Raw genomic sequence first — 26,465 nt, forward strand, 5'->3', positions numbered from 1 at the left:
CTGTATAAGAAAGGAGATAAATCTGATGGTTTGGGTGAAACTGATGGTCTGAATGATTGGATGAGTTTAAAGAGCAAGGTCAGGATGAGTGAGTGTAAGAATGTGAGGAAAGGCTTTGGAAGGGGCCTCCTTGTGTACAAAACATCAAGGGAGTATTTGCCCATTATTTGGGCAAGAACTGGCTGAACACATGACAGTGAAGAGAAATCCAATGAAATACACATTTATTGAGAGCACAACATTTCAGGAAGTAAAGGCTAAATCTTTCCCTTCCAAGGATGACTTCCATAATAATTTCCCTTGTCTTCTTCAGCCTTATTCCTCACCATGCCAATCAGATCCTGGGGTGTGACTTTCCACGTGGAGTTGAATGTTCTAGTCTGAATATTTTCTCTTCACTTGCTCTGGAAAAACATCCACCCACAGAAGGTGTTTAGATTAAAGGTAGATGTAAGGATGAAACAAAACAAACCACCACCAACAACAAAAGAGAAAGAAAGAGCAGAACTGGAAGAATGTTACCGAAGGGGTAGGTTCTGTGCTGACTCAATACCATTCACCAAATAGCCAAACAACAAAAACAGTATTTGATGGCAAGCAGGTGATATATTCAATGGCCAGAGAACAGCAGGGGGAGAGCTTACGTTCTGAAGGCACCTTTTCCCCAATTAGGTCATTGTTAGGGTTTTATAGGGTTTGGGTAATTAAGGGACTGGTAAGCAAGCCGATTTGGGGTGGGGAGCTTTAAGGGAGGGGGAAGAGGTTTCTAGGAATCAGAGTGCCACCTCTGTTCTCTTAAATGAGCACAGTGGGGTCTGTCCTGTTGCTGGTGGGTGTGTTTTTTGTTTTTACAATTAGATGGTAATGATCTTGGGGTCATTTGGAGGGTTAACATGGCATCTGAACTGGATCAGACTGGTCAAAAACTGAGTTATTATGGCTTGTTCAGAGTTTGTTAGTAAGTCCCTAGTGACAAGAGCTCCATCCAGCATTCAAGGATGACACGATCTAGCATATTGGAATCCTAGGTCAGGTGTGGACTTTTGCAGCTTATATGGGAGGACTTCTCAAAAATCCCAGATGAAGAATTCTTTTTATAAAATTTCAGGCACCGTATCCTGCTCCAGAATTTAAGTTGGTTTTTGTCTATGAAGAAAGTCCCATGAAGGCAGAGACTGTGTTGGTCTTGTTCCTTTTGTAGGTCCGTTGCCTACTACAGTATCTTGATGCATTATAGAACTCAACAAATATGGTTTTTAACCACCCACACGTTACAGCTTGGTTTAAAAGCCCCAAGTCCCACAAGAAAATCAGTACCTCCTACAGCAACTCATGAAGATAGAGGTTCTTGGCCTGGTTGAGGAATGAGTCATTGTATGCGGACAGTCCAAAGCTATCATTCCTCTCCTACTACTTATGGTTCATTCACAGAACTCCCTGCCCAGTCAAACATGACCTTTTCCACAAACAATATTGCCTGGTTACACAACTGGCCTTTCAAGGTTAGCAAGTTTCTAGGGAACAGAGCTCGAAATTTATACCAAGGGCAAATTTGTCCATAGAGAGTGAAAGGATTTTTTTTTTTAAGCTTTTTAATCATATCCTGTGCCTAGAAAAATAAAAGCTTAAGAAGTTCTTTTAATTAAAGTGAGTGTTATATCAAAGTAATGAATCATTGAACTGCATCAAAAACTAATGATGTACTACACAGTGGCTAACTGAACATAATAAAAAAAATCAGATACAAATATAAAAAATTAAAGTGAATGTATTTCTTACAGTTAATTAATATATATTCCCCTTTCAAAGATACAAGCATCTTATTCAACTTCCACAATGTTAAGTAATGATAATAAAAAATCTCCAGTTACTGGAGTGCTGGAAGCTTTGGGAATTATTTTGGATTATCTGAGATGTTTTTCAAAGGTCACAGTCAACAGCCAGCACCTTTTACAATTTTACTCTTATTGGGAATGATTAAACTTTATATTTATAAAATTTTTTTCTGATTGCTTGACATGCCCTAAGTCTTTTTTTCCTGGTCATGTTTTCCTTTTGGTCCTTTTTCAAAGATTTAGAATGAATTTTCCTTTCTGTCCTCCAAATAGTGATAGATAAGTTTTTATTGACTAAGTATTTCCAGTGCTGAGAATATCACACACTATCTCAAGGAAAGTAGAAGACAATATTTTGGAAATTTCTCAATTTTGTTCATTTTAAAAACAACACATTCTAAGACTCCTTGGCTTGCAGATGTAGTGGGTGTACGCATGGGAGTATACAAATGAGACTGGGAAAATTTTTATGGATTATGAGTTTTGGATCCCAACTTGCTCATCTAGGGGCATGCCTTCTTTTTTTTTTTTTTTTTTAATTTTAATACTTTATTATTTTTTTTTTAATTTTTTATTTTTTATAAACATATATTTTTATCCCCAGGGGTACAGGTCTGTGAATCACCAGGTTTACACACTTCACAGCACTCACCAAATCACATACCCTCCCCAATGTCCATAATCCCACCCCCTTCTCCCAAACCCCCTCCCCCCGGCAACCCTCAGTTTGTTTTGTGAGATTAAGAGTCACTTATGGTTTGTCTCCCTCCCAATCCCATCTTGTTTCATTTATTCTTCTACCCACTTAAGCCTCCATGTTGCATCACCACTTCCTCATATCAGGGAGATCATATGATAGTTGTCTTTCTCTGCTTGACTTATTTCGCTAAGCATGATACACTCTAGTTCCATCCATGTTGTTGCAAATGGCAAGATTTCATTTCTTTTGATGGCTGCATAGTATTCCATTGTGTATATATACCACATCTTCTTGATCCATTCATCTGTTGATGGACAGGGGCATGCCTTCTTAAAGAAGGATATTTTCTCATTTTTCCAAAAAGATAAATAAAGGACCACTGTGGAGAGGTACAAGGTAGTGCATTGAGCCCAAGTTAAATCAATGGAAGAATGGATGGATACTAGCCATTGAGTTCCACAGAGGTCTTCTTTCTAACAGGACCATATCATTTCCCAGGAAGGTGATTCCATTATTCCTTATAATTATGTAAACAGCTGGGGTGGGGTCCCTCTCTTTTCTATGGTATCTACCAATCCCACTGGGCTTATATTCACCTCTCTACGGGATAGCAGGATTTCAGAGGATGATGACCCCTGTGCTATGTCAGAGATTGTACGTCTCCTGGTAGTGGCTGGTGATAGGTCTTCCCCTGTTCCTTTGTATGACAAAAATATATACATAAGCTAGCTTAAACACTATCAGTGATCAGGGAAGAGTCACTGAGGAACAATACAGTGAGAATGGGGAATGCAAGTCAAATCATCAGGAAGAGCTCTTTTCCATTCCCTCTGGGTAAGGGAGCTCATACTAAGACAGGGAGAGGGGATTTGGGGTGTTGGGGGGAGAAGCATTAGAGTAAGTCACAAGCCCTCTTACTTCACTGGGTTTTGAGTCAGCGCCAAACTTGGTGGAAAGTGTATAAGCCTCAGACTCAGATTTAGATTTCGTGATCTCTCCAAACCACTTTCGGACCTGGAACATCAAAGAAAATACTGGAATCATTTTTGTTAACATCAGTGAAGAGAAAAACCAGTGAATCAGGAAGAGAATAAAGACATTATTAAAAAAAAACCTTTCCCTACAGCATGGGGTATATATGTCAAAAGGAATATTATTTATGGAGCCTTAGAAAGGAAGGAAATTCTGACACGGTCTACAACATAGATGAACCTTGAAGACATCATGCTGAGTGAAAGAAGCCAGGCACAAAAGGACAAACCCTGTCTGATTCCACATATACGAGATCCTATAATAGTCAAATTAGTTGAGTCAGAAAATAGAATAGTGTTTATCAGGGACTTAGCAGTGGAGAGTGGATAGAAGAATGGATATATGGATGGACAATGCGGTAACAAATATAGCACAAAGGTAATCGAAGTGATTGGGATATATGTGTTCACTGCATAATTCTTTTAACTTTTTGGGTACTTGAAAATGTGCATAATAACATGTTGGAAAAGTTAACTTATTATGTAATGCCATCATAGAGCTATTAAAGCGTATTAGTATGGAGAAAAAACTGTCACATGGAAATGTGTTTAAATTCATGTATTTAAGTGGTGTGGCAGATTATGGATTTCATTTCATTATGGATCTCAATTACTCACTCCTCTGTCATAGTATTACACCCTCAGGGTGGGTGGAAGGTTCTTTGCCCTTGACTTTGGGTTTAAGCATATGACTTTCCTGATGAGTATCAGGAAGTGATGCAAGAAAGACCACAAGGCTTGAAATGGCCTTGCCTTGTAGGGCTTGTTTTCTTGTGATTCAGCTATTGTCATGAGAAGAACATTTCCTAGGTTGCTGCTCCCTTTCTGCCAAGCCTCAGGATGAGTCACAAGGAGCAGATCTGAACATGATCTGTGTTCTGGGGCCAAGCCAAGCTGAACCCAGACAAGATCAGCTGAACCTCAATCAACCTTCAGACTTGAGTATGAGAAAAGTAAATATCTGTGTTTTGGCTCCGGAGATTTTTTGAGGTCGTTTGTTACCCAGCAATAGGTGACTATTACAAGTGGGAAAGCTGAAGAAAGACATATTTCCTTGATGTAGCAATTATTTACTTTCTGAAAACTGTCAGTAAATTGATGTATCTTACAATCAAGAACAGCTTAGAGTAGAGAAGATTGGAGAGTGTTTACACATGGCTCAGAGCTCCTATGAAAATTTAGAGAACATAGATTTAAATGTTCCTTAAAGCACATACCTCCAAATAGTTCTTAACTTTATGACAATAACAAAAGGGGTCATTGTTTACCTGCTGGCTGAGGAGGCAGTAGACCAGGAAGATGAAGACACCCTGCAGGCTGTTGATGATGGTGAAGAGGTAAGCCATGACGTGGGCAGCTGGACCCACCTGCAGGATGCCCAGGAACCAGGTGCAGCCCAGGATGAAGAGCTGAGCTGTCGCTTTCAGTGTCAGCATCCTGAGCAGAGTCATACACAACGATGTGAAAAAGCTAATAATGGCCATGGATACCCTATTATGTAGTCTCCAATGGTGAGGATTCTGGAGCAGGACTGTCTGGGTTTAAATCCAAGGCAGAACTAACAGGCTTGTGAACTTGGGCAAGTTAGTTGAGCTTTCTGTAACTCAGTTCCCTCATCTTTATAACATCTTTATAACCTTATTTCACAGGGTTGTTGCCAAGATTAAGTGGGATTTTAACATATGAAAAGTAGGAAAGTATGTAGAACAAAATTAGTGCATATATAAAGCATTCTAAAACTGGATGCTCTTCATCTCTTTCATCATATCATTTATAGGTGAATAGACAGGGAGGCTTTTGAGGCAGAGGTGGTGCTAATTAACAATTACAATGGGTCAACAGGCCCGACTGTCCCAGGCAGACTCAGATATAAGGTCATCTTACTTATGTCTCTATATATCCCTAAGTAGAATATATAGTAATACATAAGTGAGAAAAGCTAGTTGGAGAGCAATTTGCATAGTGTGACGCTATTGGGTGCATGCCCGTCTGTTCTACCGAAAATTCATAGCCCAGAAAAAGGTCTGGGGAAAATATTATACATATCATTCAGTTTGTTACCTCTGGCTTCCCTGAGAAGTGGAAGTAGCAAAGAAAGGAGGGGGTTAACCTTTCAGATTTTACTTAATATATTTTAAAAACCTTTAAAAAAGGTTTAACAAATGCACTATTTTTGTGATTACGATGAAATCAACAACAAATTACATGTTCACATAAAATGAATGCTGCAAAATGAAAAGTCCTCATCGTTCAAAATATCGTGAAATAATATCATGCAATATATATATATATATAATTTATTTATTTTAAAAATTTTTACTTCTTTTTAAAAATTTTTTATTTCTTTTCAGTATAACAGTATTCATTGTTTTTGCACCACACCCAGTGCTCCATGCAATCCGTGCCCTCTCTAATACCCACCACCTGGTTCCCCCAACCTCCCACCCCCTGCCCCTTCAAAACCCTCAGATTGTTTTTCAGAGTTCATAGTCTTTCATGGTTCACCTCCCCTTCCAATTTCCCTCACTCCCTTGTCCTCTCCATCTCCCCAGTCCTCCATGCTATTTATACAAAATATATTTTAATCAAAATCCTTCCCAAACCTATTGCATTTTGTGTTATTTGACAGAAATTGCTGTTTTTCCCCCATTCTCCTCTTCTTCGTTTTAGAGCTGGATGCTTCCTTTTTTTTGAGTTGTACCGAGGACACATGGCTACCTGGTTAGAGACTACATTTTCTGGCCTGCCTTGAAGGTAGGTGTCTCTGTGTGGTCCAGGTCTAGCCCTTGAGATACGGGCAGATGTGGAACATGCCCCTTCTTTCCGTGGATGGGATACTGGCAAGAAACATCCTGGGGAATGTGGAGCAACAAAATGGAAAGAGACTCAGGTCTCTGGATTACTTTGTGGAGTCAAGCTTCCCCGCTAGCCCTGGACTGCTCAACTCCGGACTGTGACATGCAAATGAAATAAACTTCTATTTCACTCTTTTTTAAGGGTCTTTTTTGTCACCAAAGCTTAGCCTGTACTACAGCTAATACAGCTTCTCATTAACCATGACCCTGGGAGATGGTAGTGGCTTTGCTAGTTCCTGAAACTTAGTTGTGGGTGTATGTGTGTGGATATGTAGAAAGGACCAGTGGGGTATAAGTAGAGAAAAGAGGGGATCAGAAAATACCATTTACCCCACTTTACCTTATATTCTGGATGGTTGACACTTCACTGTTGAGTGAGGAAAGTTTCCTTTTTAAAATCCAAAGGATCAGGAGAAAAATAACTAAATTCACCTGCAGGAATAACACAGCTCATGCAGAACACAAGTTAAAATAATGCACCGTGACTGCTGTAAACTGCACACAATTCCCACCTCCCTGCATGGGGGATTGAATTGGTAGCAGGTGGAAAATCAACCCATACAACTGAGAAAATGCATGCCCCTTAAGAATAAGGGGCACCCAGCATGCCTGGTGCTTCTTCTTCAGTTGGGAAAAACACACTCACTCACACAGATAATGGCGCAGACAGGGCCAAGGAAACTCCAGATGAATCCCTGGTCCAGGTTGAGCCAGCAGCTGGGAACAATGGGAAAAGGGGCACAAAGAAAGATCAGAGAAAGTGCATGAAATGAACACCTTTTCCTAATGCTTATCCAGCATCTCCTGATAATGTCCGTGGATTACAATGAAGGTTTTGCTTGTTCATTACCATGTGTTAAAGCTACACTAAACATTTTACGAGCATCGTCCTGCTGAGGTTTTTAGACCAGCATTGTGAGCGTGGGACCGTGGGGACAACTGTTACCCCCATTTTGCTAACAGGGACACTGAGATTCAAGGACTCAAGGTCCCAAGTTATGGGAAGGATGGAGTTCGGAGTTAACCACAAAATGCCTTCTTTCCAGAACCTTCCACACTCTTTTTTTCCTAAAGATTGTATTTATTTATTTGAGAGTGAGAGACAGAACATGAGCAGGGGTAGTGGCAGAGGGAGAGAGAGAAGCAGGTTCCCCACTGAGCAGGCAGCGGGACACAGGACTACGATCCTAGGACGCTGAGGTCATGACCTGAGCTGAAGGCAGTCACTTAACAGTCTGAGCCACCCAGGCACCCTAAACCTTCCACACCCTTACTGCCATCTTTCTCTGCCTCTCCGGGAAAGAAGTTAGAGCTATTACAGCTGAGAGGAAAGGAGAATGGGTTCAACGTGGATATCCCAATCATCGTTAACCCTGCCCTTAAAACCGTCCACAGCACAGGGTGAGAGTTGAGCTCACCGATCAGGTGTTCCATAAAGGTCAGACTTGATTACAGCAGAAATGGCCACAATTACAGCCGGGACTCCATAGCCCACGGGGTACATGAGCTTCTTCATGATCTTGCTCACGCTGGAGTAGTTGACCACCGTCAGGTTGCGAGCAGTGAGGAAGAGATTCAGACCCTCCAGCAGCATCCAGGTGAAGGAGGCCAGGTAGAGATAGTGTAGGGCACCCGCGATGATGGCGCACAACACCTGGGGAGGAGAATGGTGTCACCAGGAAGGATTGTCAGGGAGGAGAGTGGCCCTAAGACCTGTCCCATACCTTGCCATTGGAAAAACTCTCAGGATATGGTCGAGTTGTCAGGAGAGGGTTTGTCCTTTAGCTCTTCAGTCAATGTGAAATAGGCTACTTACGCCTCTAACCTTCCTGGGAACCAAGACCATTTTACTAAGGTATCATTGCAGCATGGCTCTATGAACTGAGCACCCCTGGGGCAGAGTAGGGGCTCCTCTGTGACAGTGTCATTACCTTGATCTCAGTCTGGTCGATGGCCGTGAGGAAGAGCAGGTGGGCCAGGAAGAGGCAGATTGAGAGCTGCAGGTGGATGGAGGTGCTGGTGTTCTGGATGGTTTTACACAGCAGGAAGGTGAGGGCTGCCAGGAGGAGGCACAGCAGAGAAATACCCAGCCCCACATAGGTGATCACTGTCAGCCCGGGATCCTTCTCCTGGAACCCAGCAAAGAGGACATCATAGTCAGTCTCCAGGATTAATCCCCCTCCCTCATGGAAAGGGGCATCCCAAGCATAGGCATGATTCCCGATGATAGAGTGTAAGATGTGTCTTTCAGACTAAGTCCCCCCCACCAGCTTTATTGAGGGATACCTAATATAGAAAATACTACACTTATTGAATGCACACATTTTGATGAATTTGGACATAGGCACATGTCTATGATGTCATCACCAGAATCAAGGTAATAAACATATCCATCACGTCCAAGATCTGTGTTGCTTTGATTTTTTTCTTTCTGTGATAAGAAACAACATAAGATCTATTCTCTTAATAAGTTTTTAGGTGCACAACTCTGTATTTACTAGAGGCTCTGCATTGTACAGCAGACTCACATTGAAATGAATGAATATGCTAGGCTAAGTCTTGCACCCAAGAGATGTAGGAAACCCTGTGTAGCAGAGGCTGTTAGCTTCTTCACACCCAGTGGTATCTGCCCTTTAGCTGCTTTCTGTGAAATCCAGTGACCCTGACTGAGAATATTTCTCTTGCCATATGAACATGCTTGGACATGCCAGAAGGAGTCACAAGTACCATGATGTGAATGCCCCTTGAAAGCTTCCCTCAAGCAATAACAATTATGGCATTGGCGGATAAACATCCCAGCTCCCTCACCTTTATGTGGGAAGACTCTGAGATGCATGTTCTGTGATATCTCCCAGAAATACCCAAAAGGATTGAGTCCCAGTTGTCTGAGGGAGTAACTTTCTCTTTAAGACATCCTTCATTGGCTGCCTTCTCTTCTCTGTCTTACTTCTCTATTGTCCTACTGATGTGACTTAGGGTCACCTCTCAAAGAAACTACTTGCCCTCAAATTTTTGTCTCAGGATCTGCCTTTAGGAGATCCCAAACCAAGACATCTATATAATTCAGCTCTTGGTGACTCGTTTCCTCAAGGACAGGAGCCAGGAATCTGCCAAGCCACGCAAACTTAGTTAAGACTTACAGGTAGGACATGATAGTTGCCATCCCTTATAATGATAAAGGGATTTTCAGTTGTTTCAATGTCACTTTATAGAACTTTTTAATCCTTTGCCTTTTGAACCTTAAAAAATTGTGAAATATAATACACATACAGAAAAGAGCATACACATAAGTGTATCTCATGATTGAAAGTTATTAAATGATTGGTAAGATCATTAGTCCATAGACATTATTCCAGAAGCTCTTTCCAATTGCAAATCACCTTCTCCCCCAGAGGTAACCATGATCCTTTTATGATAAGCAGTTCCTGTCTATGTCTATAGTCTTACTACCAAAATATGCACCCCCTGGGAATATGGCTTAGTCTTGTCTGTTTTTAAACTTTGTACAGATGGACATACACTCTACTCCACACAGTCACTAAGAAACCCATGATAGCAGAGGCTTCACCATCTGGAGAATGTTGCTTCCTTGTTACCCTGGGGGATCCCACAAGGGATTTTCTATGTCTCATCCCAGAAAAGTAACATTGCTTTTCCTTTTCAGATTTTTACTTAAATTCTAGCTAGTTGATCTACAGTGCAATCTTGGCTTTAGAAGTAGAATTCAGTGATTCATCACTTACATACAACACTTTGTGCTCATTATAGCAAGTGTCCCCCTTAATACCCATCACCCATCTAGCTCATCCCCACCGAGATGTAGCATTGTTTCTAATAGCCCTCAATGGGAAACAACCTAGATGCACGTTAACTGTAGAATGGATAAATAAGTTGTAGTATATCCATGCAAAGGAATATCATATGGCAATGAAAATAAATGAACCAAAGCCATACACAGCTCATAGATGTAATGATGAAGGAAAGGTATGTTTTATGTTTTCAAACCCGTTTTAGCTTGCCTGCTGCCCTCTGTGATATGAGAGGTCAGAGATTCCCCCAGGTGTCATTCTGGGGGTACTACCTCCATCTCTGTGAAGAGGGTTGGGATTCAGGACTTCCTGTGTCCTGTCACTCAGCCTATGTTATTAGTGACTCCTCTGACCCCGCCTTGAGGATCTGTGTCCAGTCTTCCACCACCTCTACTCCTGCCACCCAAATACTGGTCGCCATCATCTTTCTACGAGTCCGCTCCTGCTGTGTCACGATATACGGTCAATCTGGGAGCCAGAGGAATGTTCCAGAGGAATGTTCTAGTGACAAAAATACGCAGCATCTGGGATGCAGACCCTCCATTGCCATCCCACTGCATTCGAATGAAACCTAAATTCCCAACAATAGCGCTGGGGGTCTGACACATTCTTCTTGCTCCCATCGCTTTAACTGCGTCTCCTTCCACTTGCCCATCATTCACTTTGCTCCCGCCACACTTTTTTCTGGAACGCGCTAAGTTTGTTTCAGGACCTTTATCTACCCACACAGCTCTTCTTGGGATGCTTTTCTCTAAGGACTTCTCCTGGATGTTTTTTTTTTTTTCTTTCCCATTGAGGTAAAATCCAAACAATATGAAATTAACAGTTTTAAAGTATGCAATTCAGTGGCATTTGATACATTCACAATGCTGTACAACCACCACCAATGTCTAGTACCAAAATATCTTCATCACCCCAAAATACAATCCCATGCGCATTAAGCACTTGCCCCCATTTCTCTCTCTCCGCAGCCCCTGGCAACCAGTAAGTAAATTTCTGACTCTCTAGGTTTGCTTGTTCTGGATATGTCATATAAGTGGAATAATAGGTAGCCCTTTGTGTCTGACTTCTTTCATTGAGTACGATGTTTTCGAGGCTCACCTGTGTTATAACCCTCCTGACTCAATATTCAGACTGCAGCTCAAATGTTTAATTCTTATAGATGTCACCCTGACCTTTCTATGGAAACCAGCATGCTTTCTGCAATCATTCACTCGAGTCCCTGGTGTTTTTTCCCCTTTTTCTTTTAAAAGAGTACTTATCCAGTAGGAGCTCACATAGGATTAGCTGGAACAATTAAATGTATACATTGTACCTGGCTGGTTAAGGCCATGAGGACAGCGAAACTGGACAAGTGGGTGGAGTTGCATACGGTGTGAGTTTCGTTCTCTTGTATCAGGAAACAGCCATCCCTGGACCACTGGCCGTGGTCCCCTGTGCTTTTCCAGTACACGCAGAAGACCTTTCCTTTATTGGGCTTCATCTGAAAGTAAAAGAGGCCCATCATGTTCTTCCTTGGGAGGGACAACCCTCAAGAATGTGGATCTACATGGGGCGGGAGGTAAGCGAGGAGATACATGGCTTAGAAGTGACTCAGGTGATTTCTATTTTGAGTGAAGAAGATGGCTGCCAGAACACCTGCTCCCCATAGTCCCAGCTCTCTTGGGGTTCCACATACCATAAAACAAGATCAAGTCTCTCTGGGAGCCAGAATTTTATTCTGGATGTCATTGGTTTCAGGACTTTACCCCCTACCATGGAAGTCAGATATAAATAAAAAAGTAAATAAATAAAAAAGTCTGTGCCTCATACAGAGTTTTCTCCTAAACATTCTCTAGGACAGATTTCCCTCCATCAGTTCTGTCCCTGATCCCTTACAACACAAAGATTGCTCACGCAACGAGAGGGTAAGTTTAGGAAAGAAATAAAGAGAGAGAATAGAATTAGCCTTTAACCTGTTCTTTTTGTCCCAAGGGGTTCCAGAGCTTCACTTCATGGGGCCAAGGAGATGAGTCAAACACTCTCCTGTTGGGGGGCCATATCTCCTTTGATAATCCACTAGACCACCTCCAGATTTCTTGCTCTACTCCCACTGCCCCGTGCCATATATAAAAAATTCCATACTTAGGTTGCATATGAAAGAGAAAAACCTACCTTTCCCACTCCCTCATTCTTATATTTTTTTAAATTAAGAAGTAATTTTATTTTTTCCAGATATAACTGACATAAATTATGTAAGTCTAAGGTATATAACCTGAGTTTTTGTTATATGCGTATATTGCAACATGAAGTTAGTTAATGTCCATCACCTTATGTAGTTACAATTTTTATTTTGTGGCGAGAACTTAAAAATCTACTCTCTTAGCAACTTTCAAGTATGCAATATAGTATTGTTAACTGGAACCATCATGCTGTGCGTTACATACCCAGAACTTATTCTACTTGTAACTGGAAGTTTTGACTGTGCAGAAACCTTTGACTTTCTGCACTTTCTTCCTCCCATCCCCCACCCCTGGTAACCAAAAATATGTTCTGACTGTGAGTTTGGCCTTTTGAAATTCTACACATAAATAAGAATATATAGTAGCTGTGATTCTCTGCCTGATTTATTTCACTTAGCATAATACCCTCAAGATTCGTCCATGTTATATTGCAAATGGCAGGATTGCTTCCAACTCTTACTTTTACAACAAAGCCGAAAGGCAAGGGAACAGATGAATTTTATTACATCTGGGTCTGGCTACACCTTCCTGCCTTGAAGAGTTTGGGCCGAGAAGGGGAAAAGGAAGGAATTCAATAAAATTTTTTTTCTGATCAAGTTATGTAGTCTTAATAATTAATATCAGGCCTTTGTGTGGGAATGAACACCATGTCTCAGTTCAAATTTCATGGACATAAAATTGGAAGTACCTCCAACTAAAATAATCGCATGCACTAGAATTATGCTGCTCAGGAGAAATTCCATGTGAGCTACTTGTGTAATCTGAAATTTTCTGCTAGCCACATTAAGAAAAAAACTAAAGAAACGTTTTAAATTAATTTTAGCAATATATTTTACTTAACCCACTATATTCAAAACACTATCTTTGGGGTGCCTGGGTGGCTCAGTGGGTTAAATCCTATGCCTTTGGCTCAGTTCATGATCCCAGGGTCCTGGGATCAAGCCCTGCGTCAAACTCTCTGCTTGGCAGAGAGCCCGATTCCCTTCCTCTCTCTCTGCTTGCCTTTCTGCCTACTTGTGATCTGTCTGTCAAATAAAAAAAAAAAAAATAAAAATCTTTAAGGAAAACACGCTATCTTTTAGTTTGTCAATATAAATCAATATAAGCAATCATTATAAAATTATTTTTTAAAAAAGATTTTATTTTTTCAAAGATTTTATTTATTTAATTGAGAGACAGTGAGAGAGAGAGAGCGCGGGCGCATTAGTGAGCAGGGGGGAGGGGACAGAGGCCGAGGGAAAAGCAGACTCCCTGCTGGGCAGGGAATCTGATATGGGGCTTGATCCCAGTATCCTGAGATCATGACATGAGCTGAAAGCAGGCACTTAACTAACTGAGCCACCCAGGTGTCCCAAAAGATTTTATTTTATTTAAGTAACCTCTATACCCAATATGGGGCTCGAACCCATGACCATGAGATCAAAAGACACATACTCGCCTGATTGAGCCAGTGAGGCACCCCTTGAAAGTTATTAATGAGTGAGCGACTGTGGACTCTGAGAATCAAACTGAGGGTTTTGGAGGGGAGGGAGGTGGGGGATGGGTGAACCAGGTGATGGGTATTAAGGAGGGCACGTATTGCATGGAGCACTGGGTGTGGTGCATAAACAATGAATCTTGGAACACTGAAAAAAAAATTAAGATGTTAAAAAATTATTAATGAGATACAGATATTTTGCATGCTTTTTTTTCTTATGAAGTCCTCAAAATCTGGAACTACCAAGTCTAAATCCAGAAATACTAAGTCTTCAAAATCTCAATCCAGATGCATGTTTCAAATGTTCGATTGTTGCGTGAGGCTCCTAGCCAACTGTACTGGACAGGACAGCCCAGAGACACTGGCTGGGGAGGGTATGCACATTGTTTGCTCTACCTCCAAGACACCTAAGCAAGTTCAAATTGCAGCTCTGACTCACCTTCATGTGCTGAAAACTCAAAATCACAGACTTGGAGAGAGATTTGTTCCTTTGGGGTCCAATAGCGGCACTCACTACCTCAGAGTTCAGGTAAACTCGGTCTTTCTCATTTGACTCTTCAAAAAATGTTGCGTTTATGATGTTTCCAAGGGAAGAATAGGAAATAAGGGCAATTGCCGTGGGACCTGAGAAAACAGAAAAATGGGGGTCTTCAAAAGGGCCACCATTCCTGCCCACACCCTCCACGCTCGCACACATGATATACACACAGGCATACCTATGCACGTGTAGTCACCTACATGAAGGTCAAATGAAATAGAAATTCTCACTGTCTCTCCTTTCCTCACTTCGGAGACAGATACTGTGCTTATGGCCTTGAATCCTTTTTTGTATTGAATGGGGTAAAACTTGGGGGAAGAGAAGAATTGGACAAACCAAGAGAGGTTAAGCTGATTTGCGTCAGAACCGACGTGGCTATAGCTTTAGGAGAAAATGCTGTAAAATAAGATCGGAGGAGGGTGAATAAGAAGCAGATGGAATTTTGAGGGAGGAGGAGGGGGACCCCAGGTGGGTCAATCATGAAGAGGAAGATTAGGGGGTTAGGTAAGTCTTCTGTGACGTCATACCATTCCTCTGCTGCCTCCTGAAGAGACTTCCAGGAAGGCTGATATATTTTTTCAAGACTTTGTTTTTGCATTGTTTTTGAATTGTTCTTGCATTCCTTTTGGATGGAGCATAATGTTGAGACTAGACGGTTGGGTTACATGGATGTCTATCTATTCGTATGCATGTATGAATGGAATCAGCCCCTCCTATATATTATATATGTAAACCAGATCTAGAAATAATGTATATAGAAATCTATGCCACTACCTCTATCTGTCATCTATCTATCTACATATCTTTCCATCAACTTTTTTTTTTAAAGATTTTATTTATTTATTTGACAGACAGAGACCACAAGTAGGCAGAGAGGCAGGCAGAGAGAGAGGAAGGGAAACAGGCTCCCCACTGAGCAAAGAGCCCAATGCGGGGCTTGATCCCAGGACCCTGGGATCATGAACTGAGCCAAAGGCATAGGCTTTAACCCACTGAGCCACCCAGGTGCCCCAACTTTTTTTTTTTTTTTTTGATGGAATACCTACTCAGGTCCAGACACTATTTTGGGGATACAGTGGGGGGGGGGAAAGAAACCATTTCTGCTCTTACAGAGCTTACTTTCTGGTGCAGGAGAGAGACAAACAAATATAAACAAATCAGTAAAAGTATATGTCAGAGAAAGATCAGTCTTAGGGATAAGATTAAGTGAGGTAAGGGGATGTTACTTAAGACAGATTTCAGACAGCAGAGTGAAGGGAGGGTGGGCCAGTGGGTATCCTACAGAAGCGCGCTCTAGGTAGGTCTGAAATAACAGGGACAAAGTCCCAGAGACTTGAATGTGCCCAGTTGGTTCAGGGAGGAGGGAAGGGGGAGGAGGTCAGTGTGGTTGAAGAGGGGGGTGTGTGTGTGCGAGTGGGAGGGAGTGAAGGCAGGGAAGTGATGGGGGCAGATCGTGCGGGGCTTATGGGCCTTGAGGAGGACTTTTGCTTTTATTTTAAACCAGAGGAAAGCCACTGAAGGATGTTAAGCAAAGGAGTGCCATAATTTAACATATTTAATTTTTTAATTTTTACTTTTTCCCCCCCTGTTTTGGGGGTTTGGGAAGAGGGAAGGGAGTGAGAGAATCTTGAGCAGGTCCATGACCAGCTCAGAGCCAGACACAGGTCTCTACTTCACAACCCTGAGATCCTGACCTGAGCTGAAATCAAGGGTGAGGCTCAACTGGCTGAGCCCCCCAGGTACCCCAATTTAACATACTTTAATAAACTTAAAATACAGATGTGTACAGGCTATATTTATATCACATACTTATAATTTTATTATATATTAGAAGGACATGCACACGACATATATCAATAGGATAGTGTTATGGGCTAAATTGTGTCTCCACCCCAAAATCAAGTTGAAATCCAAACCACAGTACTTGAGAATGTGACTGTGTTTGAAGACAGGGCCTTTATAAAGATAGGGCTAGAGGAGAGAGGGCCTGATTTGGGTTCTGCGATGAAACGGGCAATCCTGGGAAGCCTCGTGGAGGAGATGAAAGCTAACCTGCATCTCTGAGTAAAGAAGAAGAGATATGGACACACAAAGAGATACCAGGGATATGCACTCAGAAAGAAGACCATGTGAAGACACGGAAAAGTTGGCTCTCTGCCGGGGAGAGAGGCCTCGGAAGAAACCAACCCTGACAATGTCTTGATCTCAGATTTCTAGCTTCCAGAACTGTAAGAAAATAAGTTTCTTGGGGTGCCTGGTGGCTCAGTCATTAAGTGTCTGCCTTTGGCTCAGGTAATGATCCTAGGGTCCTGGGATCGAGCCCTGCATCGGGACATCTGCTCGGCAGGAAGCCTGGTTCTCCCTCTCCTACTCCCGCTGCTTGTGTTCCCTTTCTCGCTGTGTCTCTCTCTGTCTAAAAAGTAAATAAAAAATCTTAAAAAAAAGAAAACAGATTTCCCTTGTTTATATGTAATAATAAGTTAATAACTACATATATATATATAAACATAAATTAACATATTTATATTTGTAGTTAGTTTGAATATAATGGGTTATCGGGCTACAGTATGGATTATGGGATTATAAAATGTTATGACTAAATTTTCTTTATTCTTTGTAGCTCCCAAGAAGCCCACACTGCAGTTAGGATTATAGGGACAGGAAATAGGTTAATTGGTTTCTGGATTAATATCCCAACCTTGCCCCTTACTACCTACGCAGCTCATCCTATCGGAATAAATTCCTTGGTAGGTTTCTCTAATCAGGTTTCTCTGGTCCTGCCTGAGGGGTCAGAAGCAATTCATTTCTGTTTCTCTGAGTTAATGACAGTTTCCATTTGTCAGAATGAAACAGTGGTGGGTGGTTGGAAAAGACAGGCAGGTGATATGTCCACCTGTTCTCGTGCAAAGAAATAACTTATTTTTGGGCTGAAGGATTCTGGTTAAGAGCAAAATTACAAGCAGAAAAGAGGAGGGTGGCTGTAGATGTCCACAGTCCGCTTCCAGGGGCCTGGGTTTTGTTCTCTGGGATGTTTTACAGGGAGAGGATGTCATGGGATTGTATGTTTCCGGTTACCAAGGACTGTCCGGATCCACCTCTGGGGGGTGTCTGGTGTAGTTCGATAGCACCTCCTTTCAGTCTTAACGTTGTTACTGTTTGAAGGTCAGTTATAAGGTAACTCTCCACAAGCAGTTCTCATGGGGTTGGGGGGCGATTCTGCCCCCGTTGGGAACATTGGGCAATGTCTAGATGCATTTTTGGTTGCCACACTGCGTGTTTGCTTCTGGTGTCTAGTGAGTAAAGGCTGGGGTGCTGCTAAAAAGCCTATGGGGCACAGGGTGGCCCCCATGACAAAGAAGGATCCTGTACTAGACAGGACATGGACAGAGAAATGTCCCTCTGGGAGCTTGTCACATATCGTTCAATGGGTTATTTTTTCTCATTAGGAACATTGAGCCCTTCACCTAAACATGGATTTAATTCAGCGAACATTCATCACTGCTCTCTACATAACAAGCCCATACTGGTGACTCTAGAGAAAAATAATTCATGATTGCCATCTGTATGGGGATCCAGCCTGGTGGGGGAGACAAGGACATGACCGTCAAGACACAACACAACATGTTAGATACCAGGATAAGGCAGGTTCAAGAGACGGGGGTAGTGCAGAGGAGGGAGGGTTTGACTTTGGTGCTGTGGTGGAAGTGGGCAGTCTTGGGAGGCTTCACAGAAGAGGTGAAATTTGAACCATGTTGAAGCGAAATAGTTCACCCAGTGGCTTGGGGGTGGCATTCCTGGCAGAGGAACAGCCAATGCAAATGCTCGGAGGTGAGACTATAGGGCCCATTGGGGGAGGGTAAATAGTCCTCCACGGGGTACTTCTATGCCAGGTGCCCCTTCGGGCACATGAAATCACATTATGAGATCTGTAACTCCCTTAAACAATTCAGTGTAGGCTGTTCTCGTGGGCTGAGCTGTGCTGTCACTGAATTCACATGAAATCCTAATCCAGTACCCCAGAAAGTGATCAGAGAGCATGTGGAGCTGCAGGTGTGCTTTGTATGGCTTGCACTGTGGAGTTTTGCACACTTTCTACAAATTGCAAAATTCAGAAGAAACTCCTGGTGACAAGGCAAGCGTGAACTTGTGTGGTTGGAGGTCGGCTTCCATCCTCTGCCTGACCCATTCTCAAACATGGGGGATTTGAGTTCTTATCTTCTTTGGGGGAGGAGAGGAAGTGATAGGAACTGATTGTCTCATGACACTTTCTCTGTTCAGCATGTGATTGGTTTTCCACATTTTGATGCTTTTACTTGGGGCCTTTCTCTGTTAGTACAGACCAGCTGTACCCCACGTTTACAGGATTGGATTTTAAGACCCCAATTGTCATGCTATAGCAGTGATAACGATAGGGCAGCTATTGTAAGACCAAATTTAAAAATTGAAGGTATTCATGCAACCCACCCAATTTTTGGCTTCTCTTGAAAAAAATAGAAAGTCTGGCAGCACTGGGACAATTAATGGTAACAATCCATTCTGTCATACACAAGCTGTAGCAGATGCTGTAGACATCCTAACTTTATTCGCTTGGCACTCTGGGGTTCCTTATATGTTGATGGATTCTCCTGCAAGAAATGGCAACTCTCTGCCTAGGAGAACTGCCTGCAGTGAATGTGTTGGATTGGTACACTGGGCAGAATGGCAGGGCCCTCAACCACTGATGGATCAGAGCGGTGCCCTCTCCTTGGATGGGAGAGCTCAGTGAGATGAGTCATGGTTACCACCAGCAGTGACTTACTCACTACCATAATAATTAATGCCTATATTGGCTGTCTCCTCTTCCTTGTCTCATTTCTTTTCTCCCCTACTGGGATGGTTAATTTTATGTGTCAATGTGGCTAGGTCATGCTACCCAGATATTGGGTCAAACGTGAGTCTAGGTGTTACTGTAAAGGTATTTTTCAAGACGAGAGTAACATTTAAATCAATAGACTTTGAGTAAAGCAGAGTACCGTCCACCATGTGGGTGGGTCTCCTCCAATCAGTTGAAGGCCTTCTTATTTGGGCCTTCTCCCAAATAAGAAGGAATTCTGCCTGTAGCCCGTCTTTGTCTGCAGCTACAACATCAACTCTTGCCTGGGTCTCCAGCTTGCTGGCTAGATTTTAGACTTGTTACCTTCCACAATTACAGGAGCTAATTTCTTAAAATCTCTGTCTGTTTCTCTCTCCATTCCCCTGCCCTCCCCCACACCATATTGATTCTTTTTCTCTGGAGAACCCTGACTAATACACCTACTGATGCTTTCTGGAATAACCCCCAAATAAACTCCTTACAATTCTCTCAGGGACTGCATTTGGGTGAACCCCAACTGAGACCAGGACAGAAAAGCCCTCAAATTGCAAAGAAGGGTCTTCCATGCTGGAGAATAGAAAGCCTCCACTTTGGGAAGTTTTTTTTTTTTTTTTTTAAGGAAAAGACTCAAATGACACAGTCTTAGGGTAACAAACCCATTTGGAAGGAGCCTTTTGGTGACTCTCCTCATTACTCATACAGCGATAGTGATCTGTGTGTCTCAGACGTTCTGAATACAGCAACCAAGCGTACCTTGTATGTTTCCCTGCACGACGTCATTGCAATGGATGTCCACTGAGTTCATGTGGGTGTTTAAGCTGAAGATCTGTTCTTCTTCAGAGCAATTGTCTGTAACAACTCGAGTTTCAATAGCTGGTGAGAAAAGCAATATGCAAGCTTGCCATTATTATAGGTTTTAAACATGCAAAGCAATATGGACAGGTGACAATTACTGAATGTCTAGGACATGCCAGGCACTGTACTTGTCAAATAACCTGTGAGGGACCCTTATTCTAATGAGGAAACTGAAGTTCAAAAGTTAAGTAAGACTGTAACTCTTGAAATACAAGTTCTCAACTACCGTTCTCTAGCAATCATCTTCTTAAAAAATTTTAAATTTATTTACCTATTGAGAGAGAGAGAGAGAGAGAGAGAGAGTATGAGCAGGGGGAGGGGCAGGGGGGAGAGAATCTTGAGCAGGCCCTGTCCTAGGCATGAACCCTGCGGTGGGGCTCGATCTCACGAACGTGAGAGCATCACTTGAGCTGAAATTAAGCGTGGTAGGCTCAACCGACTGAGCCATCAAGGGGCCCCCTCTAACAATCATCTTTGAAACAACAGTTCTGTTTCTAGGAATTTATTCTCAGAAACCAGTCATGGATGGGAGGGTAGATTTAGCTACAAGAAAGTTCACAGCAGCTGAGATGATAGTGTGAAAAATAGGAAATGATCTCAATGTTCAACAAGGAAGATTGATTTAGTAATTGATGGCTTATCTCTATAACAGGGAACCATGCTTCCGATGAAAATAAAGTCACAGGAGAATTGCCATCAAGAAACAAGATCATGAAAATATTTAACTTAAATATTAGCAGATGGCTGGAGGCTGGCTGTGGGTTTGAAATTGTTGAAACTGGGTGATGGGTACATTCCTCCTGTGTCTGTCTATTCCCTGATGAGGGGAATGAAACCCAGTGAGGTGAGGGCAGTGGTCTGTCCCATCAGTTAGGGCCTGGCCAGATCAGGAAAGATGAGAGCTTATTGTAATATGGAAAATGGTTTAATTTTGAGTAAAATGAATGAATGAGTCCTGATTCTAGTTAATGAATGTGTCCTGACTCTAGTTTTCCAAAAAGGTTAGGCATGGGATTTTATTTTATATTTAAAAATTTATAGGGGCACCTGGGTGACTCAGTGGGTTAAGCTTCTACCTTCGGCTCAGGTTATGATCTCAGGTCCTGGGATTGAGTCCCGCATTGAGCTCTCTGCTCAGTGGGGAGCCTGCTTCACCCTCTCTCTCTGCCTGCCTCTCTGCCTACTTGTGATCTCTCTCTCTCTGTCAAATAAATAAAATCTTTAAAAAATTTATTATTATTATTTTTATAGAGCATAAACTATCTTAGCATACAAATTGGTAAAGCAAAATGATTAGATAGGCATACATTGATCCTTAGATATCCTTGGATTGAATAGAAACACAGCAGTGTTTCTGGAGGCCAATTTGGTGAGATGTATCAAAGTCTATAAAACGTTTCTTTTCTCCTTGATCTAATGATTCTTCCTCTATGAATCTATTCTAAGAAAATACAAAAAAAAGAACACAGTTAAATTTTCAATGGTATTTTTCATAGGGTTACTTGGCAACCACGCACATTCCCCCAAATAGGGAACTACAGTATAAATAAACATACAATATAAGTAAATTATATACAATGCAATTTGATAAACCATTGAAAACAATAACGTAGGGAATGATGATGTATATAATTTACACAGAGAGATGTTGGTGATGTAATAAGTAAAAACTGTATGTCCAATGTCACAAACACAGCAAATGTGCATCTGTATCAGACATACATCTGTGTGGTTATAGGATAGGAAGACTGGGCGGTGGGCAGATTTGGCTGGTCTAAATTTAGTTTTGTTTATGTGTTTTTTTCCTCTTTTTAAAAATTTAACACTTGGCTTTGCTATGATATTTTATTTGTTTTTATTTTTTAAAAATACTTTATTTATTTATTTGACAGAGATCACAGGTAGGTAGAGAGGCAGGCAGGGGAGTGGGGAAGCAGGATCCCTGCTGAGCAGAGAGCCTGATGCAGGGCTCCATCCCAGGACCCTGGGATCATGACCTGATCTCAAGACAGAGGCTTTAACCCACTGAGCCACCCAGGCGCCCCTATTTTTATTTTTTAAAAGAGCGAAATGATTACTAAGATCAAGCTGTTTAACATGTCCTGTCACGTGGTTACATTATGAATATGTATGAATATGTATGACAAGTATGATAAAAGTATTTTTATTTCAAAAATATGCAGTAAGATGTTCCTTCTGGGATGGAACTGTGAAATGGGCCAGTAGGTATTAGGCGTTGGATTAAAAAAAAAACAAACAAACCAAAAAATTACTTTTTTTTTCTTTTTCAGACTATTTTAATAAAATGGTGCTGTTTTGTTTTTTTTTTTGTTTTTTGTTTTTTGTTTTTTTTTTATAAACATATTACTTTTAAGCCCAAATCCCAGATTCAGGATTGGAAACAGCAGCAGTCTTTTCTTTCTTTCTTTTTGTTTTTAAAAATTTTATTTGTTTATTTATTTATTTGAGAGAGAGCAAGTGAGAGAGCAGAGAGAGAATGAGCAGGGGAGGCACAGAAGGGAAAGCAGACTCCCCACTAAGTGGGAACCCGACACAAGATTTGATCCCAGGACCCCAAGATCATGACCTGAGCAGAAGGCAGCAGCTTAACCAACCAAGCCACCCAGGCACTACCTTTCCTTCTTTCTTCTTCTTCTTTTTTTTTAATACAGGTCTATGGAGCTCTGATTAATGTGAAAGAAATTGTACATAATACAGTTATACAATTTGATGAGTTTTATTGAGTGTATATACCTGTGAATATACTATATTCCTATGAAACCAATGCCATAATCAAGATACTGAACATGTCTCTCATCCCCAACAGTCTCCTCAAATTTTCCCCTTCCTCCCCCCATCACTATAGATTAGCTTGCATGTTCTAGAAGTCTATACAAATGTACTCAAGCAGGGTATTTATTTATTTTTCTAATTGTGTAACTCAGACTCCAGCTTATAATTAGCCCCTGTGTGTATCAGGCCACATCCTCTTCTTACCCACAGTACTGTTGTGGATTTTCTGGATTTTTTGCTCTGGGGATTTCAAGGCAGTGTCTAGAGCATCTGTTTCCAAAGTCTGGAGAACACCTGTGGCCCAAGATGCGACTTTTTCCTTCTCTCCTGTTCCCAGCAGAGTTTTATTAGCAAGAAGTGACTCAAATGTCTCAACAACACGTTGCAGCTTTGAAGATACAAAAAATAAGAAAACAAATCCAATCTGATAGATCTCACACCCGGAGGGAATGTAGAAAGCATGAGAAGGCAGCTTCTGGAGCCAGAGGACCTGGTTTCAATTCACCATTGACCAGCTGTGCGAACTTGGAAAAATCACCCAATTGCTCTGTGCTTCAGTTTACCCAAATTAGGATGGGTACAGTAAAAGGACCCCATAGAATTTTGGGGAATATTAAGTGAATTAAGAGATATTACCTTTTTTGAATAGTCTCTTTGGCTGCTACACACCAGATGAAGGTTCATTATTATGAACATCTTTTACTGACAGGGGAAGTGGTAAGGTTGCCAGAAATAGACCAGTGGTTCTCCTTTAGGGTGATTTTGACCCCACAGGGACATTTGGTAATGTCTGGAGACATTTGGATTGTCATCACTGAGGGATGCTACTGATATCTCGTGGGTGGGGGCCAGGGATGCCGCTCAATGCCCTGTAACACACAGGACAGCACTTCCCCGCCCCCTCTGGAAAGTGACCCAAACTCAGGTGTCAATGGTGCCAAAGCTGAGAAAATGTGAAGTAGAGTTATAGCTCAAAAGACATTCTAACTGGCCTTTTTAAGTCAAAAAATTTATCTATGAAGTAAAACAAAGAGTCAAGCCAGAGGGGAGAAAAATGAAGAGCCAAGGTGAAGTTTTATAAATATCTGTGTAATATAATTGTAATATAGGTGACTTGAAAGATGATTTTTATGCAAATCCCCACATCCTTGTACTTAAAGTGTGGTCCTTGGACTGGCAGCATCAGCATCACCTGGCAGTCCATTTGGAATGCAGTCTTTTGGGGTCCTGTGTCCAAATCTGTACTTCAACAAGCTCCCCAGGGGATTTGTTGCACAGACACACCCCGGAGATATTGCAAGTTTGGTTCCAGACTCTGACAATAAGGTGAGTATTGCGGTAAAATTATTCAAATAAAGTTTTTGGTTTCCCAGGACATATAAAAGTAAGTGTGTAACAGCATTTTGTCCAAAAAACGTGCAAACCTCACATCACCCGGTGCTCATCACAGCAAGTGCACTCCTTAATCCCCATCACCTATTTCACCCATGAGCCCCGGGTGATGTGTGGGAGTGTTGAGCCACTATATCGGACACCTTAAACTCATATAACACCGTATGTTAACTAACTGGAGTTAAAATAAAAACTTAAAAAAAAGCCGATCAAATTAAATAATGTGCAAACCTTAACTTCAAAAATACCTTATTACTAAAAAATGCTAATCGTCACCTGAGCTTTCAGCGAGTCATAATCACTGATCACAGATCACCACAACCAATTTGATAATAATGAAAAAGCTTGAAATACTGTGAGAATTATGACAATGTGCCACAGAGACATGACATGAAGCGAGTCAACACTGTTGGAAAAGTGGTACCAATAGAGTTATTCCATACGGGGTTCCCCAAACCTTCAATTTGTAAAAATTGCAATGCAAGTACAAGAAAATGAACCACAATGACATGAGGTATGCCTGTATGTTAAAGTACTAGACAGGATGGGGACTTTGCCTCACTCACAAAATGGCACCTAGAACAGTCCTTGGTAAATGTAGGTGCTCAGTAAGAGTTCATAGGTTGCATGAATGCTCTTGGGAAAAAAAAAAGGCTATCACATAAAAGCGTTATAAGCAGAGCGAGCGATCAAAAGGGATGGGGGAACATTTAGAACCAGGGTTCAAATAAATCTTTTCAAGGTTTTGCTCTTTGGCTCTGAGTCTTTGTGAAAATTCTGAGCTGAGTTTGCTAGTTTATAAGCAACCTCCATTCCTGCCCAATATGACAGCAGAAATCATCTTGGTTTAAATTCATTAGTACACAGTAGGCACCAAAGTATTTACACTTCAGAATTGCTATTGAAGTGTCTGATCCAGCATGAAGGCTTTGTACCTTTTCCTGGTAATGCATTTGTTAATTGAGGTAAATGTCACACAACATGAAATGTCCCCCTTTAAAGTATACAATGCAATGACCCTTTAGTATATGCACAGTGTTGTGCAGCCACAACCTCCATGTAGTTCTAGAACATTTCCATCATCCTGAGATAAAACCCATTAAGCAATCACTTCCCATTTTTCCTTCCCCTGGGTTCTGGAAACCACTAATCTGCTTTCTGTGTCTATGGATTTGCCTGTTCCGGACAGGTCACATAGAAATGGAATCCTACATTGTATGACCTTTATGTCTGGCTTTTGGCACCCAACATGATGGTTTCAAGGTTTATCTATGTAGTAACATGAATTAGAACTTTATTCCTTTTTATGACTGAATAATATTCCACTGTGTGGATATACCACTTTAAAAAAAATCCATTCATTTACTGATGGACATTTGGGCTGTTTCTTCCTTTTGGATACCATGAATAATGCTGCTATGAACACAGGCTTGCAATGATGTGTTTTGAGTCTCTGCTTTCACTTCTCTAGGGTGTATTCCTGGGAGTGGAATTGCTGTGTCATAGGGGACCCAGCATATGTTTAACTTTTGGAGGAAATGGGCAATGAAACTTCATACTGAAATGTTCCTGTTAATTACATGATTGTTCACTACTTCCATGAACACTTGTTGAACTCCCTTTGTGGGCCTGGGCTGATTCTTGCCCTCAGGAAGTTCACTGTCTAAGTGGCGACAACACGTCATGGAAATGTTGTGAGTCTGCCAGAGGTAACAATGAATAACCTGGATGGAGGGTGTACTCTGGTCCAGGCCACTGTGTTAAGTACTCTACATATAGTATTTCATCTAACCTTCCTTCCAAGGAGGAAGGTGCCATGAAGACCCCCCACCTTACAGATGAGTAAATTAGTCTTGCAGAGTGTGATGGTGAATTTTATGTGTCGTCTTGAGTGGGCCAGAGGGTACCCAGATATATTTGGTCAAACATGATTCTGAGTGTGTCTATGAGAGTGTTTCAGGATGAAATGAACATTTGAATGGGTAGATGGAGTAAACCAGATTGGCCTTTCCAATTTGAGTGGGCCTTATCAAGTCGGTCCAAGGCCTGAACAAAACACGATGTCTGAGTAAGAGGAAATTATCTTCCTCCTGAGTGCCTGACTGG

The 26,465-nt window shown here is 41.6% G+C and overlaps 1 protein-coding gene across 1 annotated transcript in view; it reads right to left on the reverse strand.

Moving 5' to 3' along the window:
* Positions 1-207: 207 nt before the first annotated feature.
* Positions 208-26,465, reverse strand: part of ADGRE3 (adhesion G protein-coupled receptor E3) — a 50,289-nt gene continuing 24,031 nt past the window's right edge. Inside the window, exons 6-16 of the mRNA XM_059389226.1 lie at positions 23,172-23,355; positions 20,073-20,192; positions 14,369-14,553; positions 11,546-11,713; positions 8,353-8,550; positions 7,840-8,075; positions 7,072-7,138; positions 6,762-6,853; positions 4,835-5,003; positions 3,454-3,549; positions 208-404 (exon numbers count right to left, since the gene is read on the reverse strand). Coding sequence (XP_059245209.1) covers positions 396-404; positions 3,454-3,549; positions 4,835-5,003; positions 6,762-6,853; positions 7,072-7,138; positions 7,840-8,075; positions 8,353-8,550; positions 11,546-11,713; positions 14,369-14,553; positions 20,073-20,192; positions 23,172-23,355 — 1,524 coding nt within the window. The 3' untranslated portion in view covers positions 208-395. The remainder of the gene's footprint in view (positions 405-3,453; positions 3,550-4,834; positions 5,004-6,761; positions 6,854-7,071; positions 7,139-7,839; positions 8,076-8,352; positions 8,551-11,545; positions 11,714-14,368; positions 14,554-20,072; positions 20,193-23,171; positions 23,356-26,465) is intronic.

The sequence above is a fragment of the Mustela nigripes genome, chromosome 2 (assembly GCF_022355385.1).
Source record: "Mustela nigripes isolate SB6536 chromosome 2, MUSNIG.SB6536, whole genome shotgun sequence".
Taxonomy (NCBI): domain Eukaryota; kingdom Metazoa; phylum Chordata; class Mammalia; order Carnivora; family Mustelidae; genus Mustela; species Mustela nigripes.